The sequence below is a fragment of the Cucurbita pepo genome, chromosome LG08, assembly GCF_002806865.2.
Source record: "Cucurbita pepo subsp. pepo cultivar mu-cu-16 chromosome LG08, ASM280686v2, whole genome shotgun sequence".
In the NCBI taxonomy this organism is placed as follows: domain Eukaryota; kingdom Viridiplantae; phylum Streptophyta; class Magnoliopsida; order Cucurbitales; family Cucurbitaceae; genus Cucurbita; species Cucurbita pepo.
Genome location: NC_036645.1, coordinates 8,698,439 through 8,716,121, shown reverse-complemented (window position 1 = coordinate 8,716,121; position 17,683 = coordinate 8,698,439). Strand labels below are relative to the sequence as shown.

General features: G+C 37.3%; 5 protein-coding genes across 8 annotated transcripts; 3 read left to right on the top strand and 2 right to left on the bottom strand.

Annotated features, from left to right (window-relative positions):
- Positions 1-1,449: 1,449 nt before the first annotated feature.
- On the top strand, positions 1,450-8,887 carry LOC111800533 (transcription factor LHW-like). Of its 4 annotated transcripts, none has more exons than XM_023684276.1 (14): positions 1,450-1,586; positions 1,878-2,245; positions 2,328-2,534; positions 2,918-3,011; positions 3,110-3,151; positions 3,350-3,409; positions 3,597-4,742; positions 4,840-4,938; positions 5,039-5,191; positions 5,278-5,403; positions 5,474-5,552; positions 8,143-8,220; positions 8,683-8,719; positions 8,797-8,887. In XM_023684276.1, exons 2-13 carry the CDS (start codon positions 2,148-2,150, stop codon positions 8,703-8,705), a joined length of 2,205 nt encoding a protein of 734 aa, XP_023540044.1. In that variant the 5' UTR covers positions 1,450-1,586; positions 1,878-2,147; the 3' UTR covers positions 8,706-8,719; positions 8,797-8,887. The 4 variants fall into 4 exon arrangements, with proteins under 4 accessions (XP_023540044.1, XP_023540043.1, XP_023540045.1 ...); XM_023684275.1 differs by having other exon boundaries at positions 1,729-2,245; XM_023684277.1 differs by lacking the exons at positions 8,683-8,719; positions 8,797-8,887 and adding an exon at positions 8,350-8,540 and having other exon boundaries at positions 1,729-2,245.
- LOC111800535 (tropinone reductase homolog) lies at positions 6,028-7,812 on the bottom strand. Its single transcript, XM_023684280.1, has 5 exons — positions 7,664-7,812; positions 7,392-7,599; positions 7,093-7,309; positions 6,403-6,515; positions 6,028-6,326 (listed from the first exon to the last, which is right to left on the bottom strand). Exons 1-5 carry the CDS (start codon positions 7,741-7,743, stop codon positions 6,135-6,137), a joined length of 810 nt encoding a protein of 269 aa, XP_023540048.1. The 5' UTR covers positions 7,744-7,812; the 3' UTR covers positions 6,028-6,134.
- A 548-nt stretch (positions 8,888-9,435) lies between the features above and the next one.
- Positions 9,436-12,028, top strand: LOC111800534 (heparanase-like protein 1). Its single transcript, XM_023684279.1, has 10 exons — positions 9,436-9,519; positions 9,649-9,901; positions 9,982-10,018; positions 10,096-10,282; positions 10,362-10,510; positions 10,601-10,837; positions 10,922-11,111; positions 11,218-11,343; positions 11,425-11,524; positions 11,606-12,028. Exons 2-10 carry the CDS (start codon positions 9,665-9,667, stop codon positions 11,957-11,959), a joined length of 1,617 nt encoding a protein of 538 aa, XP_023540047.1. The 5' UTR covers positions 9,436-9,519; positions 9,649-9,664; the 3' UTR covers positions 11,960-12,028.
- Positions 12,029-12,183: 155 nt separating this feature from the next.
- LOC111800537 (tropinone reductase homolog) lies at positions 12,184-14,000 on the bottom strand. The gene is made up of 5 exons (XM_023684281.1): positions 13,910-14,000; positions 13,638-13,845; positions 13,339-13,555; positions 12,452-12,564; positions 12,184-12,375 (listed from the first exon to the last, which is right to left on the bottom strand). The coding sequence occupies exons 1-5, from the start codon at positions 13,987-13,989 to the stop codon at positions 12,184-12,186; spliced, it is 810 nt and encodes a 269-aa protein (XP_023540049.1). The 5' UTR covers positions 13,990-14,000.
- A 1,128-nt stretch (positions 14,001-15,128) lies between these two features.
- Positions 15,129-17,346, top strand: LOC111800538 (heparanase-like protein 1). The gene is made up of 10 exons (XM_023684282.1): positions 15,129-15,275; positions 15,359-15,395; positions 15,483-15,669; positions 15,748-15,896; positions 15,987-16,223; positions 16,308-16,497; positions 16,604-16,729; positions 16,811-16,910; positions 16,993-17,075; positions 17,121-17,346. Exons 1-10 carry the CDS (start codon positions 15,129-15,131, stop codon positions 17,344-17,346), a joined length of 1,482 nt encoding a protein of 493 aa, XP_023540050.1.
- The last annotated feature ends 337 nt before the right edge of the window (positions 17,347-17,683 follow it).

The window sequence follows — 17,683 nt, the reverse complement described above, 5'->3', positions numbered from 1 at the left end:
AGTTCACTCCAAACCAATCCCGTAAAATCGAACATTTTGTTTCTCTATTTTTCACCCAATCTCTCATTGCGATCCTTTCAATTATGTCTCTTCTGCATGGTCCCTGACGTACACTACATAAAGCAGAGGTGTCCCTTTCTTTGTAGGGCACCCTCTCCTCCGGGCTCCAACCCCCACCTTTCCTTCCTTCCTAAGCCTTTCCCACCCCTCCTCCTGTCCCATTCATGACCGCCTTTCCCTTGCTTCCTTTCCATTTTTATTAACAATTAATCTCGGTGGTTATTATCTTGTAACGACTCAGGCCTACCGCTAGCAGATATTGTTCTCTTTAAACTTTCACTCGAGACTTTAAAACCGATCTACTACAGAAAGGTTTACACACCCCTATAAATGGTAATTTGTTCTCCTCTCCAAACAACAAGGGATATCACATTTATGGTATTTTAATCTTAATTTTAAAATATATTATTAAAACTTGATGGCATCACAGCCGTTGAATTGATCAAAGCGGGAAAATGATATTTCCGTAGAATAAATTCAATATATATTAATTTAATCGACTTCCCTTTTTTTTCCTCTTAATTTAAAATACTTTTCTTGACAAATATAAATTAATTTAATTTTATTATGCATTTCAAGTATTTAATATTCATGCGTTACATAAATTAATTCAACGAAATGACGTAAAAATAGTTTGGTGGAGTCGGCAAGAAAAAGGCATGTGATATTATATTTTATAGTTTTTTTTTTTTTTTAAGTAAGTTTATTTAAAATATTATCTTATTTGTTTGTTGGATGGTTGTATTTATTTGCAATGATGGAAGCCAAAAAGAATTAATATAAATATCATACAAAACTATGACAATAATAATAATTATTATTGTTTGAAAAGTAAACTCTTTTTTTAATCATTTTTTAATTTAATTATAGTATTCAATTTTCTAATCTCACCTTATATTATTTTAAACCCATAAACTTAATTTCTTTTAGTTTTAAAATTAAGCTGACGTTTCAAAATTATTTTTTAAAGTCTAAAAATTATTAATATATGTAACGATTCATTCAGTATCGGATGACTCCGACATTCTAGAATGTAACATAATTCATATTTTAAATTTTAACCATTTAAAAAAGTAAATAAATTCAAAGTTTAATAATATTTTTTAAAATAAATTTGAAAGTTAAAAAATAAAATTAAAATATCTCAAAATCTAAAAGCTCTAATTAAAATCTATTTCCAAAATTCATGTTTATTTTGATTGATTGACCAATTTACCCTTACAAAAAGAAGCGGTAAAACATGATGTGGCGGGCCAGACCGTCCATCCGGACTCCAGAAGTTGTAAAAAGTAAAAATTTATAAAAGATTAGAATCCGGATGGAAGGAGAGGCATAAGGTGACCGGTGACCGGTGGTGGAGGTTGGGGTGTATAAATACCAGGATCGCGCTTGAATTGGAAAAGGCCAGTTTGGCAATCGGCCGTTCATTGTTCCCATCCGAAGAAAGAAAGAGACAGGCTATGGAATCAACCGAGTTTGAACACTCTCCTATTGTCTGATTCTGAAGCTATTCTTTCATCAAACTGGTAACCCTCTCTACTGTTGATTTGTTTCCTACAAAACGGGAGCAGAATTCTTTTTTGTCTCATGCATTGATCTCAGCCAAAATGACAAACTCAGATTCTTTTGGCATCTAATAATCTGATCGTATGTTTTTCATCAATCCAGATCGCCACGAGTTGAGAATTCTGTTAATTGCAGTATTAGAGTGATTCTCTTGCCTTGCTGATTGGATCTGCTTCGTTTTCCTTTTGATTTCTGATGGAGATTGAATGGCAAATTGTGAATGAAACTCAGCCTTTGCTTGATTCTTGTAGGTTTTAGCTCTATTAGAGTTGCTAATCTTTGATAGTGCTAGAGTAGTGGAGGAAGGGGGCGGAGGGGTTTGTTCAGCGATGGGATTATGGCTATTAGCTTCAACTGGCCCACCAATTAAACGAAGAGCGGGTCTGAGAATAAAACAGGCGGGTCGAAGTTCATATAGCGGCAGCTAGGGAATCCTTTTTTCTGGTTTTTCTTTATTTCGTTCCTTTCGAATTTGTTCTGCATATTTGTGTGCTCTGGAAGAGTTAACTCTTAAGCGAAGAATGGAAACTTCGGCTCTCAAGCAGCTGTTGAAAAGCCTTTGCAACAATTCACAATGGATTTATGCTGTGTTTTGGAAGATTAAGTATCAAAATCCTTCGTAAGTTTCTCAATTTGTTTTTTTGTTGTTGCTCAATTCCATTAACTGTTAGTTTAATTTTGAACACATGGATTATCATCAGGATATTGACTTGGGAAGATGGGTATTGCAATGGTTCAAAATTGGAAAATCATATGGGAAGTATGACAGAGTGTAGGATGATTAACGAAAGGGAAGAACATGTTTCTTCATACTATGGAACAAATATTCATAATGGTGATTCTGGAGGTTGTTCGGTTGGAGCAGCAGTGGCTGATATGTTTTACCTTCAATATGCGGTGGGAGAGGGGTAAAATCCTATTTTATTGTCATTTTCTTGCAAGCCCTGCTTTCTTCCGCTTCTTCTAACAAAAATTGATAATGATATGCTTGAACTTGGCAAATATTTACTTCACTTACTACTTGCTAGTTCTGGTCTATGTTCGGAATTTTCGTTGCTTAATCTTAAAATGAAGGTTTTGAGGACTTGATGCAGATTTCATTATTGCCATGGCTATCATCTCATGCTACCATGGGCTTTAGTTTGCAGTTGTGGGTCCATTACGATCAGTCCTTGCAACCTTCATATTTCTTAGAATTATTTTAGTGAGTTAATAGTGCTTAAGATGTACTGTTTTTTCAAATATCTCAGTCTACATGCCTAATATTTATATTATTCAAACCTTACATCAGGACGGTGGGCAGCGTGGCAAGTTCTGGAAATCATAGTTGGGTTTTCCTTGAAAATCTTTTTACCAGCGATTTACTCTCGGCTTCTATTTATGAGGTGTGTGTGGATTTCACTTTGGTTGCCATATGAGAAGGAAACATGTTTTAGTTCTCCAAAAGTTGGGCATAACATAATTTAATGTGTTTATGCTGCAGGGTCCTACTGAATGGCTACTTCAATATGCATCTGGTATCAAGGTACTGTAATTTTGATGCCACCTCATGTTGTTACCCTTGATTGCATTTGACAATTCCTAATTTTACAACACATTATTGAGAGTTACTAATACAACTGTTCTAGCTTGCAATAACCGTGTTTGAACATTCGATTAGTTCTCTATTTGCATATAGGACATGTTATTGCTTTCAACTAAAAGATCCAATATTCATTTGCAGACTATTCTATTGGTGCCTGTTCTTCCTTTTGGAGTGTTGCAGCTTGGCTCGTTGCAAATGGTGTGTATTTTCTAAACTTTGGTGTGTGTGTCAAAAGTTCCATTTTATTAAATATTTAGCCTATTGATTGTTAAAACTCTTCGGTTATAAAACTTTGAGAAACAACAACTTGATTCCTTCCTGCTCAATTGAATTGCTCTACAACTTTTCATCTCATGCTCGCCTTTCCTGTCCTATTAAATCTCAGCTTACCGAAAATCTGTCGATGGTTGGTTATATCAAAGACAGAGTCAGTGCCATTAACTCTGTTGATGGAAATGCTACAAGTGTTGCTTCAGACAAGGGTGTTTGGCCTCTCTGTGCATCAGTTGTACCTAGTCCCTTTGGGAGCTTGGATGATCCAACAAACGTTACCAGTTGTATGTTTCAGGCTGAAAAGCATGGGGCTATGGATGATGTGAAGCCACTTGTGTCAACTTTTAATCAGTTTGTAACCAATCAAGATGTACCGACTGTATCTAGAAGAACTAGACCCGAAACTCTTCACAGTGAAAAAGGACATAAAGGTGAATTAGAAGGGACTACTATGGAAGAACCATTTGCTTCACTTTATCAATCTATTAGAGATAGTGAAGTAGAATTTTCTGATTTATTTTGTCTGGAACCACTGCTACCTCCTTGCAGTCAATTGAGAAACAATGAGACTGGATTGTTTGAAGGGAACCCCCGTAGTGTTCACTCTTGTTCTGTGGACAATGTAGTTGGACAACAATTTGGACATAATCTCGTGAGCAAGAAAGAATATGGCTCTGCAGATAATTTCTTTAGCTTTCCTGATGACTGTGAACTACTGGAAGCACTGGGATCAGCATTGCCTGCACATAAACATACTAATGAGCTTGCACACGATTCATCTAGCTCAATCAATAATACAACCTCAAGTTTGATGTGCAGCAGTGATTTCAAGGAAGGTGATCTTGAGCATCTCCTGGAAGCTATGATAACTGCAGATGATACCTTTTTGAATAACACAATCAATGCCAGAATTTCCTCCCCTGTGGTAGGAAGATCGGGTCTTTCTGCAAAAACATGTTGTCAGTCTGAATCAAGCGCAGTAGTGGTGGATGATCCAGCCCTTTGGATCTTTCCTGAATCTAAGGTGACTGAAACAGGCAGGAAATATTTGACTAGTTTGTCGACATCAAACTCTCTAGTTATTAGCGCACGGGAAGAAAATGATTGTGACATCACTAAACATAAGAACGGGATGAAAAGTTCCAATTTTCGCCGACGGATCAAAGTTACTTCTAATGCAAAACAAAGGCCAAGGGATAGACAACTGATCCAGGATCGTATAAAAGAGTTGCGACAAATCGTTCCAAATGGTGCTAAGGTGGGTGCCTTAAGAACTGCTGCAGTGTGTCAATTTAAAGATTTGTTTGTTTATTTTTTTCCTTAGTAATTTTGCCTTTTTGTCTAATGGTAAACAGTGTAGCATTGTCGGCCTCTTAGAGAAAACCGTAATGCATATGTTGTACTTACAACGGGTAACCGACCAAGCTGAGAAGCTGAAGCAGCTAGCTCAAGAGGTATAAGAAAAGGGTTGTGCTCTACATCAAAATAATGCCTTTTAGGCTTAGAATTTTGTATATTACCCGTGCGCTAACATGCCTTCAAATGGCTTCATAGGGTTCTAATTCTGAGTATTCCACTGTTCTGGAACATGAGGATTCTCAACCGAATGGGGCTAGTTGGGCTTGGGCGTTTGATATTGGGAGTGAGCTCCAAGTTTGCCCCATTGTTGTAGAGGATCTAGAATACAAGGGACACATGCTTATAAAGGTTTTTGTTTAATTCCTTTCAAATGTCTTTTCTTGAAAGCTACTAATTGTCTTTTAATACCATGTATCAATATCAACATCCTGTAGATACTATGCGACGACATGGGACTGTTCTTAGAGATCTCTCAAATACTCCGAGATTTAGAGTTAACAATATTGAAGGGTGTGATCGAACGCCATTCAAACAACTCTTGGGCTCATTTCATCGTCGAGGTATGTAGTTTATACATGAATTCAAATGCAAAAGTAAAATTTTCACTGAAAATTTGTACTTTTTTCACAGACTCCTAGGGGCTTTCATAGAATGGATGTTTTCTGGCCTCTACTGCATCTTCTCCAGCGTAAAAGAAATCCCGTCTCAGGTAGAATCTGAGCCTCATCCTCCATTTTAAGCAGTTATGATGAAGTTGGTCGAGAGTGAAACATTTGTTGTTCATTAAGTAATGTTTTCCTTGTGATATATAGTATGCAACTGAGATTCGTATATACTATAATATCACATATATGAGATTTTCATCTTATTGTATGCAAAATGGTTGAGAAATATAGTTCCGAAGGCTTTATTATGAGTTTATCATGGCGTCATGGCGTTTTCTTAATCTTCTGAGTTACGACTGAGTTCGGTTTTCATTTAGTCGATAAATTTTATAGGCTTGTATGTTTCTACCTGTGAGTTTTCTCTATTAATGTTCACTTCTAGTAATTGGTGCTAACTTTTCGTTAACCAATTGTAGATTTTTTAATAAAATAGTTGTAATAGTGATAAAAATTAGGAACAATTAAATAATTGAATTATAATTAATTAAAAAAATCAACATAAATAACCAAAAATTGAGCATTCAATAACACAACGAACATATTAAAGAGGAGTGAAGTTGGGTTGGACGAGAAAGACATGAAAAGCTTGAAAGGAACTTAGACCAAACAGAAGGGTTCGAAGGATTTCAAGCGTCGGGGATGGGGAAAGCCTTCACAGTGTGGCCTCCATCAATACAAAAAACTTGTCCAGTAATATAAGACGCAGCTGGAAGACACAGAAAGGCAACCATTGAAGAAACTTCATGCGGCTCCCCAGCACGTTTAAGAGGTGTTACTGATAGCATGTGGTTCATTACTTCTACATGGATCGGATCATCCTGAAGAAAATGCGACAAAAATTCAGCAATAAGTTTGTAGAATCCAACCAGGATGAATTTGAATTGAAATTCTTACGGTGGGAGGTTTCACAAAGCGAGTTCTGATGATCCATGGAGCCACTGCGTTTGTACGGATGTTGTCTTTGGCCCATTCGCATGCTAAGTTCCTCGTGATTTGGTTTATGGCAGCTTCATCAACAAATCCATTATAAGAGGATACCTCAAAATATTCTGACATTAATTTAGATCTATTGAATAGCTCAAGCCCACTACTATTAGATATTGTCCAAATCCTTATAAAGAAATGAGAGGTTTACACACTCTTATAAGAAAGCTTCGTTCCCCCTCTCTAACCAATATGGTATCTCACAATCCACCCCTTGAGTCCAGCGTCCTCACTGGCACACCATTTGTGACCTGGTTCTGATACCATTTTGTAATAGCCCAAGCCCACAGCTAGCTAATATTGTATTATTTGGACTTTTCTTTACGATCCTATCTGCTAACGGTGGACTTGAGCGGTTATAAATTATATCAGAGTTAGACACCGGGCGGTGTGCTAGCGAGAACGTTGGACCTCAAGGGTGGTAGATTGTGAGATCTCACCTCGGTTGTAGAGAAGAACGAAAACATTCTTTATAAGGGTGTAAAAGCTTCATCCACAAACACGTTTTAAAAACACTGAGAGAAAGCACAAAAGTAAAAGCCGAAAGATGACCATATTTGCTAGCGGCGTACGTGTCAAGGTGAAAAAATTGTGATTTACCTTTGGAAGCAGCGTAGGGAGTAGAGTATGGAAGCGACATCAAGCCTGCAACAGAGGACATGAAAACGATGCTTCCATTACCAGAAGCTTTCATCAAAGGATGAGCGAGTTGGCTAAAATGAAACGCCGCCTCAAAATTGGTACTCATAACACTCGAAAGCTCTTCCTCTGTAACTTCTAAGGAGCTTTTGTACGCCGATGTCCCAGCATTATTCACCTGAAACACCTCAAAAACAGAGCCTCATACTAAAACACTTACACATCCATTACGAACAGACCATTTTTCTCATTTTTGTTACCAAAATGTTGAGGCTGCCATTGTACAGAGACGACACGGTTTCCATCAGCTGCATCCTCTGTTCTCTGCTATGCACATCGCACACAGACCCACTTACATTGAACCCCATTTCTTCCCATTCTTTCAGGAATTTGTCCAAATCTCCCTGGCTTCGTGAGCATGTGTGGACAGTGGCCCCAAATGCTGCAAGTTCTTCCACCGTGGCTCGCCTGAAATGAATGAGTTAGAACAGAGACACCAAAGGGGAGAGGAGGAGCTGAAAATTATGAGTACCCAATGCCGTGGGTTCCGCCGGTGACAAGAGCAGTCATCCCCTGAAGGGACCATCTTTGATCTCTGCTGGTGTTCGCCATGGATTTGATTAAGATATGGAGTTTGGGTTAGACCCATTTTAATACTCACTCACTGCCCTTTAGACGACCACGTGATTCATGCTTTGGCCGCCAAATGGACTTTAAGTTTTGAATGTAGCCATTCTTTAGAAATGGTTCTAAACTATTCAGAATCCTCTGAAAACCATATATTGGATTTTAGTGGTGAATTATCAATCAAAAAAGAAGAAAAAACACCATATTTGAATTTTAATGCATTTCATAAATTTACAGTTTTGCTGTTTGAAGAAGAAAATTGAAAGCCATTAATGTTATGGGAGTTATATTCAATTTTAACTGTTACTGTAAGAATATATAAACTCTACTCCTTCCCTTTGTTTTCACCACTCTTAACTTTTCTTTCCTCTCTTGATCTTGAAGGGTTGGATCTCTCTACTCGGGATCCATTTTTAAGTTCAGATACTCCAGGATTCACACATTACTCAGAACAATATAAAGGTAATATTTCTATCTTCTCTCCTTAAATTCATCATACAACTCAATTATCTCCAAAAATAAAATCAGATTTGATGAAAATCTTTTGATATACATAATTCCTCATTTTGTCTTATATCAATTGTTTGTCAGGAGTTTTGATTCAATAATGGGATATCAAATCCTTTTGATTTGTGTTTTTGCTTTCATCCCAACCATTTTGAGTCGTGGCACAATCACTTTGGGTCATGACACAACAATGGGTACAATTGTGATTGATGGAACTAAAACGATAGCAGAAACTGATGAGAATTTCGTTTGTTTAACTTTGGATATTTGGCCTCATGATGAGTGTCGTTGGTCCAAACTTTGTGTTTGGGATGGTCATGCATCGATGCTCAACTTGGTGAGAATATACATGTTCATGAGAAAAAAATGCAATTAATAGTATTTTATTAATCAAATTTTTCTTCTTTATTGTCCCAGGATTTAACTCTTCCTATCCTTAACAAAGCAGTTCAAGGTTAGACTCAAAATTAATCTTTTTGTAGCATATTGTTTCTTCGTAAATATCTACCCTAATTTGCTATCTGTCATTAGCTTTCAAGTCTCTAAGGATTAGAGTAGGAGGTACTTTGCAAGACAAATTGATTTATAACGTCGGGGCTGGCTTTAAGGGAACATGTCACCCATTTCAAGCAATCGAAGGTTCGCTATTTGACTTCTCAGTGGGATGTTTGTATATGGAAAGGTGGGATGATTTGAACAACTTTTTCAATAATACCGGGTATGTTCTCTTTAATTTATTAATTTTTCTTGCTTTCTTTTCTCCCTTTTGAATACTGAAACTTCTTTTAATTCAACAGGGCGATTGTGACTTTTGGCTTGAATGCTCTGTTGGGTAAGCACAATACAAAAGGAATTCAATGGGAAGGAAAATGGAATTATAGCAATGCCGAGGCTCTTATTCAATACACCGTAGAGAAGAATTATAAAATAAATTCATGGGAGTTCGGTAAGCTAACTAATACTAGAAGTCAATTGTTCTCGGTTGATTTAATGACCATAATTCATGCGTACTGAGGCATATGGCACCACTACACAGGCAATGAATTGGTGGGACGTATTAGTATTGGTGCAAGTATTACTGCAGCACAATACGCAGAAGATCTTCTCAAGCTTCGAGAAATCATAGATCGTTTGTACAATAACTNTTAACTTTTCTTTCCTCTCTTGATCTTGAAGGGTTGGATCTCTCTACTCGGGATCCATTTTTAAGTTCAGATACTCCAGGATTCACACATTACTCAGAACAATATAAAGGTAATATTTCTATCTTCTCTCCTTAAATTCATCATACAACTCAATTATCTCCAAAAATAAAATCAGATTTGATGAAAATCTTTTGATATACATAATTCCTCATTTTGTCTTATATCAATTGTTTGTCAGGAGTTTTGATTCAATAATGGGATATCAAATCCTTTTGATTTGTGTTTTTGCTTTCATCCCAACCATTTTGAGTCGTGGCACAATCACTTTGGGTCATGACACAACAATGGGTACAATTGTGATTGATGGAACTAAAACGATAGCAGAAACTGATGAGAATTTCGTTTGTTTAACTTTGGATATTTGGCCTCATGATGAGTGTCGTTGGTCCAAACTTTGTGTTTGGGATGGTCATGCATCGATGCTCAACTTGGTGAGAATATACATGTTCATGAGAAAAAAATGCAATTAATAGTATTTTATTAATCAAATTTTTCTTCTTTATTGTCCCAGGATTTAACTCTTCCTATCCTTAACAAAGCAGTTCAAGGTTAGACTCAAAATTAATCTTTTTGTAGCATATTGTTTCTTCGTAAATATCTACCCTAATTTGCTATCTGTCATTAGCTTTCAAGTCTCTAAGGATTAGAGTAGGAGGTACTTTGCAAGACAAATTGATTTATAACGTCGGGGCTGGCTTTAAGGGAACATGTCACCCATTTCAAGCAATCGAAGGTTCGCTATTTGACTTCTCAGTGGGATGTTTGTATATGGAAAGGTGGGATGATTTGAACAACTTTTTCAATAATACCGGGTATGTTCTCTTTAATTTATTAATTTTTCTTGCTTTCTTTTCTCCCTTTTGAATACTGAAACTTCTTTTAATTCAACAGGGCGATTGTGACTTTTGGCTTGAATGCTCTCTTGGGTAAGCACAATACAAAAGGAATTCAATGGGAAGGAAAATGGAATTATAGCAATGCCGAGGCTCTTATTCAATACACCGTAGAGAAGAATTATAAAATAAATTCATGGGAGTTCGGTAAGCTAACTAATACTAGAAGTCAATTGTTCTCGGTTGATTTAATGACCATAATTCATGCGTACTGAGGCATATGCCACCACTACACAGGCAATGAATTGGTGGGACGTATTAGTATTGGTGCAAGTATTACTGCAGCACAATACGCAGAAGATCTTCTCAAGCTTCGAGAAATCATAGATCGTTTGTACAATAACTCCCAACAAAAACCTCTGATTGTAGCACCAGGTGCATTCTTTGATGAGGCATGGTATGATGAATTTGTTAGAAAAACTGGACCAAAAGTTGTCGATGTTCTCACTCATCATATATATAACATGGGTGCAGGTTTGACTAACGTTCTTACTACCATTCTCATTATATGTATACAAACTGTAGTATGAGTATTGAGAACCTATTTTTGATGTATAGGTCAGGATCCCAAATTGGTTTATAGATTCGTTAATTCTACGTATCTTTCTCAAGTATCTAACACATTTGAACAACTCAAGAATGTAATTCAAAAGAATGCCCCTTGGGCTGCAGCTTGGGTTGGAGAAGCAGGTGGAGCCTATCAGGGTGGAAGTCCTCATCTTTCCGATACATTTATCAATAGTTTTTGGTAAACAACTTTGGTTCACCTTTTTTTTCTAATTAGAATTTCCCCCATTTGAATATGAAAGAAAAAAGAATGCTCGGGTATTTAAAGAATGACTTGAATGTATTAGGTATTTGGATCAGCTTGGGATGGCTTCTTTGTACAATACGAAAGTATATTGTAGGCAGACTTTGATCGGTGGATTCTATGGCGTCCTCAAATCTTCAACTTTACTTCCTACACCAGATTACTACGGGTAATCAAATATCTCTTCTTCTTCTATCTTTTGATAATCATATTTATACAAACTCTCACTTCCTTTGGTATTTTTTATTAGTGCACTTCTCTTTCACCGACTTATGGGACCAAGAGTTCTCAAAATTTATAATCACGTGTCTTCTGACCTTCGTAGCTATGCTCATTGCTCAAGAGGAAGAGTAAGAAGTCATTTTTAGAGTTCAATAGACAAACCTTTATTTGATACCATTAATTGATCCTAATTTGTCATTTTCCTGTAGTCTGGTGTGACCTTACTTCTCATCAATTTGAGCAACACAACCGACTTTCTAATCACCATTGAAAGCAACATGAACATGAGTTTGCAAAAAAGAAATACCCGGACAAATGATTCTCATCTAAAGCATAGACGAAAGAGAACCGCTTCAAGAGAAGAATATCATTTAACTCCAAAAGATGGTCTACTTAGAAGCTCCACGGTTCTTTTAAATGGAAATCCATTGGAGACTACAAAAGAGGGAGACATACCAAATCTTATGCCTGTCTACCGTGAGAGCAATTCTTTTATACGTATTGCTAGTTGGTCCATTGCTTTCATTGTCATTCCCGACTTCGTAGCTGGTGGGTGCAAGTGATTTCCTTGCAGCTCATTCCATTAACCTTATAGGTCTTGTAAGCAACTAAAGAGTCATGTTGATGTAATCTCGAACAAGAATAATAAAAATATTATATATTAAGAGATGCCTCGATACAAATATTAAATGGAAAAACTAAAATGCAATAAATTATTGAATGAAAATGGTAAATTTTCTAGTGGCATCTTGACACAGATAGACCAAACAGAAGGGTTTGAAGGATTTCAAGCATTGGGGATGGGGAAAGCGTTCACAGTGTGGCCACCATCAACATACAAAACTTGTCCAGTAATATAAGACGCTGTTGGAAGACACAGAAAGGCAACCATTGAAGAAACTTCATGTGGCTCCCCAGCACGTTTGAGAGGTGTTACTGACAGCATGTGGTTCATTACTTCTACATGGATCGGATCATCCTGATGAAAATGGGACAAAGATTCAGCTATAAGTTTGTAGAACCCAACCAGGATGGATTTGAATTGAAATTCTTACGGTGGGAGGTTTCACAAAGCGAGTTTTGATGATCCATGGAGCCACTGCGTTTGTGCGGATGTTGTCTTTGGCCCATTCGCATGCTAAGTTCCTTGTGATTTGGTTTATGGCAGCTTCATCAACAAATCCAATCCATGGTAAGAACATACTCTAAATATTGAAGATTAATTTAAATTTGTAACCGTCCAACCCTACCGCAAGTAAATATTGTCCGTTTTGGCCAGTTACATATCATGTTTCGTTCCCATTCACCCTCTTGGAGGCCAGCAACCTTGTTAAACATCACGTGTTTGTTTAGATTGCTGTCAGTTAGTATCTGATTAAATATCCGCCAGCATCCGTGTTAAAGATCACGTGTTTGTTTAGATTGCTGTCAGTTTCTAAACATCTTTTTGTATTCTTTCTATATATATATATATAGAGCGTTCTCGCTTTTTATTATATAATCTTCTTATCAACCATTCAATCACTCATTCTTTCACTAACAATACTACCTACCATTTGAAACCTGACTCTGATATCATTTTGTAACAGACTAAGTCCATTGCTATTTTCCAGGCGTTCCCTTTTGATAATATATGCTAGAAGTGGGTTTGAGTGGTTATAAATGATATCAGAACTAGACAATGAGCGGTGTGCCCACAATAACGCTCGACCCAAGAGTATTTCTCACTTATAAACCCATGATCTTCCACTAAATTAACCAATGTGGGATTCACTCCCAATAATCCTCAACACGGTGTGCCCACAATAACGCTCGACCTCAAGAGTGGTGGGTTGTGAGATCCCATGTCGGTTAGAGGGGAGAACGAAACATTTTTTGTAAGGGTGTAAAAGCGTTTTGAAACCGTTAAAGGAAAGCTCGAGTGAATAAAATTGTGGGTTACCTTTGGATGCAGCGTATGCAGTAGATAGTGGAAGCGACATCGAGCCTGCAACAGAGGACATGAACACAATGCTTCCATTACCAGAAGCTTTCATCAAAGGATGAGCGAGTTGGCTAAAATGAAACGACGCTTCAAAATTGGTACTCATAACACTCGAAAGCTCTTCCTCCGTAACGTCTTCGGAGTTCTTGTACGCCCATGTCCCAGCATTATTCACCTGAAACACCTCAAAAACAGAGCTTCATACTAAAACACTTACACATCCATTATGAACACACCATTTTTCTCATTTTCGTTACCAAAATGTTGAGGCTTCCATTGAACAGAGACGACACGGTTTCCATCAGCTGCTTCCTCTGTTCTCTGCTATGCACATCGCACACAGACCCACTTACATTGAACCCCATTTCTTCCCATTCTTTCAGGCATTTGTCCAAATCTCCCTGGCTTCGCGAGCATGTGTGGACAGTGGCACCAAATGCTGCAAGCTCCTCCACCGTGGCTCGCCTGAAATAAATGGGTTAGAACAGAGACACCAAAAGGGAAAGGAGGAGCTGGAAATTATGAGTACCCAATGCCGTGGGTTCCGCCGGTGACTAGAGCAGTCATCCCCTGAAGCGTCCATCTTTGATCTCTGTCGGTGTTCGCCATGGCTGCTAGGATTGATTAAGATATGGAGTTTGGGTTAGCCCCATTTTAATACTCACTCACTGCCCTTTGGACAACCACGTGATTCATGCTTTGGGCACCAAATTGAATGAACACATTACTCATTCCCATATTTCTATCTTCTCCCCCCTTAAATTAATCTTTTTGACTTGTGTTCTTGCTTTCATTCCGGTTGGATGATAAAAGTCCCACCTCGGCTCATTTAGGGAATGATCATGGGTGAGTTTATAAACAAAAAATACTCTCTCGATTGGTTTGAGGCTTTTTGGAGAAGCCAAAGCAAAGCCACGAGAGCTCATGCTCAAAATCGATAATATCACATCATTATGGAGAGTCTCGTCTAACAATCCCAACAATTTTGGGTCATGATGCAAGAATTGGAACAATTATGGTTAATGGAAACTCAACAATAAACGGTTGAAAATTTTTGTTTGTTTGATTTTGGATATTTGACTTTATGACGAGTGTCGTTAGTCCAAGCTTTATGTTTGGGATGGTCATGCATCGACGCTCAACTTGTGAGAATATATATGAAATCGAAAAAAAAAAAACTTTATTAATCAATTTTCTCTTCTTTATCGTTCCGAGATTTAACTCTTCCTATACTTAATAAAGCAGTTCAAGGTTTGACGGTTTGCAATGCATAATTAATCTTTTTGTAGCATATTGTTTCTTCGTAAAAATCTACCCTAATTTACTCGGGGCTGGCTTCAAGGGAACCTGTCACCCACCCATTTCAAGCAATGGAAGGTTCGCTATTTGACTTTTGAGTGCGAATTAACTAAGCAAAGGGATATATGGCACAATCAACAAAAACAATTAAGTAGTGAAGTTATGAATTTTAATGCATTACATAAATTTACCGTTTTTGAAAGCCATTAATGTTAGGAGAGTTAAAAAAACAAAAGTTACTATGAGTATATATAAACTCTGTTCCTTCCATTTGTTTTCATCGCTCTGTTCTTTCAATTTGAATCTCGAGGGTCGGATATTTCTTTTTAGGGTTTGGGGATCTGTTTTTGGATTCAATAATGGGATACCAAATCCTTTTGATTTGTGTTCTTGCTTTCGTCCCAACCATTTTGGGTCGTGGCACAATCATTTTGGGTCATGACACAACAATGGGTACAATTGTGATTGATGGAACCAAAACGATAGCAGAAACAGATGAAAATTTCGTTTGTTTAACTTTGGACATTTGGCCTCACGATGAGTGTCGTTGGTCCAAACTTTGTGTTTGGGATGGTCATGCATCGATGCTCAACTTGGTGAGAATATACATGTTCATCACAAAAAAATACAATTAATAGTATTTTTTATTAATCAATTTTTTTTTTCTTTATTGTTCCAGGATTTAACTCTTCCTATCCTTAACAAAGCAGTTCAAGGTTTGACTGTTTGTAATGCATCCATAATCTTTTTATAGCATATTGTTTCTTCCTAAAAATTTACCTTAATTTGCTCTCTATCATTAGCTTTCAAGTCGGTAAGGATTAGAGTAGGAGGTACTTTGCAAGACAAATTGATCTATAACGTCGGGGCTGGTTTCAAGGGAACCTGTCACCCATTTCAAGCAATCGTAGGTTCGTTATTTGACTTCTCAGTGGGATGTTTGTATATGGAACGGTGGGATGATTTGAACAACTTTTTCAATAATACGGGGTATGTTCTCTTTATTTTATTAATTTTTCTTGCTTTCTTTTCCCCTTTTGAATACTGAAACTTCTTTTAATCGAACAGGGCCATTGTGACTTTTGGCTTGAATGCTCTGTTGGGTAAGCACAATACAAAAGGAATTCAATGGGAAGGAAAATGGAATTATAGCAATGCCGAGGCTCTTATTCAATACACCGTAGAGAAGAATTATAAAATAAATTCATGGGAGTTCGGTAAGCTAACTAATACTAGAAGTCAATTGTTCTCGGTTGATTTAATGACCATAATTCATGCGTACTGAGGCATATGGCACCACTACACAGGCAATGAATTGGTGGGACGTATTAGTATTGGTGCAAGTATTACTGCAGCACAATACGCAGAAGATCTTCTCAAGCTTCGAGAAATCATAGATCGTTTGTATAATAACTCCCAACAAAAACCTCTGATTGTAGCACCGGGTGCATTCTTTGATGAGGCATGGTATGATGAATTTGTTAGAAAAACTGGACCAAAAGTTGTCGATGTTCTCACTCATCATATATATAACATGGGTGCAGGTTTGACTACTGTTCTTGCTACCATTCTCGTTATGTGTATCCAAACTGTAGTATGAGTATTGAGAACCTGTTTTTGGTTTGTAGGTAATGACCCCAAATTGATTTACAGATTCGTTAACTCTACGTATCTTTCTCAAGTATCAAACACATTTGAACAACTTGAGAATGTAATTCAAAAGAATGCCCCGTGGGCTGCGGCTTGGGTTGGAGAAGCAGGTGGAGCCTATCAGGGTGGAAGTCCTCATCTTTCCGATACATTTATCAATAGTTTTTGGTAAACAACTTTGGTTCACCTTTTTTTTTCCTTATTAGGATTTTCCCCATTTGAATATGAAAGAAAAAAGAATGCTCGGGTTTAAAGAATGACTTGAATGTATTAGGTATTTGGATCAGCTTGGGATGGCTTCTTTGTACAATACGAAAGTATATTGTAGGCAGACTTTGATCGGTGGATTCTATGGCGTCCTCAAATCCTCAACTTTACTTCCTACACCGGATTACTACGGGTAATCAAATATCTCTTCTTCTTCTATCTTTTGATCATAATATTTATACAAACTCTCACTTCCTTTGGTATTTTTTATTAGTGCACTTCTCTTTCACCGACTTATGGGACCGGGAGTTCTCAAAATTGACAATAAGGTGTCTTCTGACCTTCGTAGCTACGCTCATTGCTCAAGAGGAAGAGTAAGAAGCCATTTTTAGAGTTTAATATAATAAACTTTTATTTGATATCATCCATTGATTCTAATTTATTATTTTCGTGTAGTCGGGTGTGACCTTGCTTCTCATCAATTTGAGCAACACAACTAACTTTTTAATCACCATTCAAAATGACATGAACATGAGCTTGCGTAAAAGCCATACTCGGACAAATGGTTCTCATTTAAAGGATAGACAAAAAAGAACCGCTTTAAGAGAAGAATATCATTTAACTCCAAAAGATGGTCTACTTCGAAGCTCCACGGTACTCTTAAATGGAAATCCATTGGAAACTACAAAAGAGGGAGACATACCAAATCTTGTACCCGTCTACCGTCAGAGCAACTCTTATATACATATTGCTAGTTGGTCCATTGCTTTTGTTGTCATTCCTGACTTTGTAGCTCCCGCCTGCAAGTGATTTCATTGTAGCATCTTGTAAGCACTTAAATACTCGATGCAACTATGAAATTATGAAATGGTAGAACTGAAATGCAATAAATTTTTATGCTTTCTTTTCCGAGTTGCTTATTGTTACAATAATTTGAAAGATGATTCGAGCCTTTAGTTAACTGGAGAATTGAAAATAAAAACTTTGAGAGAAAGTTTGAAAGGGAAAGTCCAAAAAAGACAATATCTACTAGCGGTGGGCCGGTGGGCTTGGGCTGTTACAAATGGTATCAGAGCCAAACACCGAGCGGTGTGCCAGAAAGGACGCTGAGCCCCGAAGGAGGTGGACACCGAGCAGTGTACTGACG

Excerpts from the sequence above, each read along its gene's own strand:
- LOC111800534 (XM_023684279.1), top strand. The coding sequence starts at position 9,665 with ATGGGATATCAAATCCTTTTGATTTGTGTTTTTGCTTTCATCCCAACC. Across the intron at positions 10,019-10,095 it reads CCTTAACAAAGCAGTTCAAG|CTTTCAAGTCTCTAAGGATT; the intron begins GTTAGACTCAAA and ends ATCTGTCATTAG. Across the intron at positions 11,344-11,424 it reads CCTACACCAGATTACTACGG|TGCACTTCTCTTTCACCGAC; the intron begins GTAATCAAATAT and ends ATTTTTTATTAG.
- LOC111800537 (XM_023684281.1), bottom strand. The coding sequence starts at position 13,989 with ATGGCGAACACCGACAGAGATCAAAGATGGACGCTTCAGGGGATGACT. Across the intron at positions 13,556-13,637 it reads ATGGAAGCCTCAACATTTTG|GTGAATAATGCTGGGACATG; the intron begins GTAACGAAAATG and ends GAGGTGTTTCAG. Across the intron at positions 12,565-13,338 it reads TGCATACGCTGCATCCAAAG|CTGCCATAAACCAAATCACA; the intron begins GTAACCCACAAT and ends TTGTTGATGAAG.
- LOC111800538 (XM_023684282.1), top strand. The coding sequence starts at position 15,129 with ATGGGTACAATTGTGATTGATGGAACCAAAACGATAGCAGAAACAGAT. Across the intron at positions 15,670-15,747 it reads AACTTTTTCAATAATACGGG|GGCCATTGTGACTTTTGGCT; the intron begins GTATGTTCTCTT and ends TTAATCGAACAG. Across the intron at positions 15,897-15,986 it reads AATAAATTCATGGGAGTTCG|GCAATGAATTGGTGGGACGT; the intron begins GTAAGCTAACTA and ends ACCACTACACAG.
- LOC111800533 (XM_023684276.1), top strand. The coding sequence starts at position 2,148 with ATGGAAACTTCGGCTCTCAAGCAGCTGTTGAAAAGCCTTTGCAACAAT. Across the intron at positions 3,410-3,596 it reads AGCTTGGCTCGTTGCAAATG|CTTACCGAAAATCTGTCGAT; the intron begins GTGTGTATTTTC and ends ATTAAATCTCAG. Across the intron at positions 5,553-8,142 it reads TAAAAGAAATCCCGTCTCAG|GGTTGGATCTCTCTACTCGG; the intron begins GTAGAATCTGAG and ends TTGATCTTGAAG.
- LOC111800535 (XM_023684280.1), bottom strand. The coding sequence starts at position 7,743 with ATGGCGAACACCAGCAGAGATCAAAGATGGTCCCTTCAGGGGATGACT. Across the intron at positions 7,600-7,663 it reads GGCGGAACCCACGGCATTGG|GCGAGCCACGGTGGAAGAAC; the intron begins GTACTCATAATT and ends CATTCATTTCAG. Across the intron at positions 7,310-7,391 it reads ATGGCAGCCTCAACATTTTG|GTGAATAATGCTGGGACATC; the intron begins GTAACAAAAATG and ends GAGGTGTTTCAG.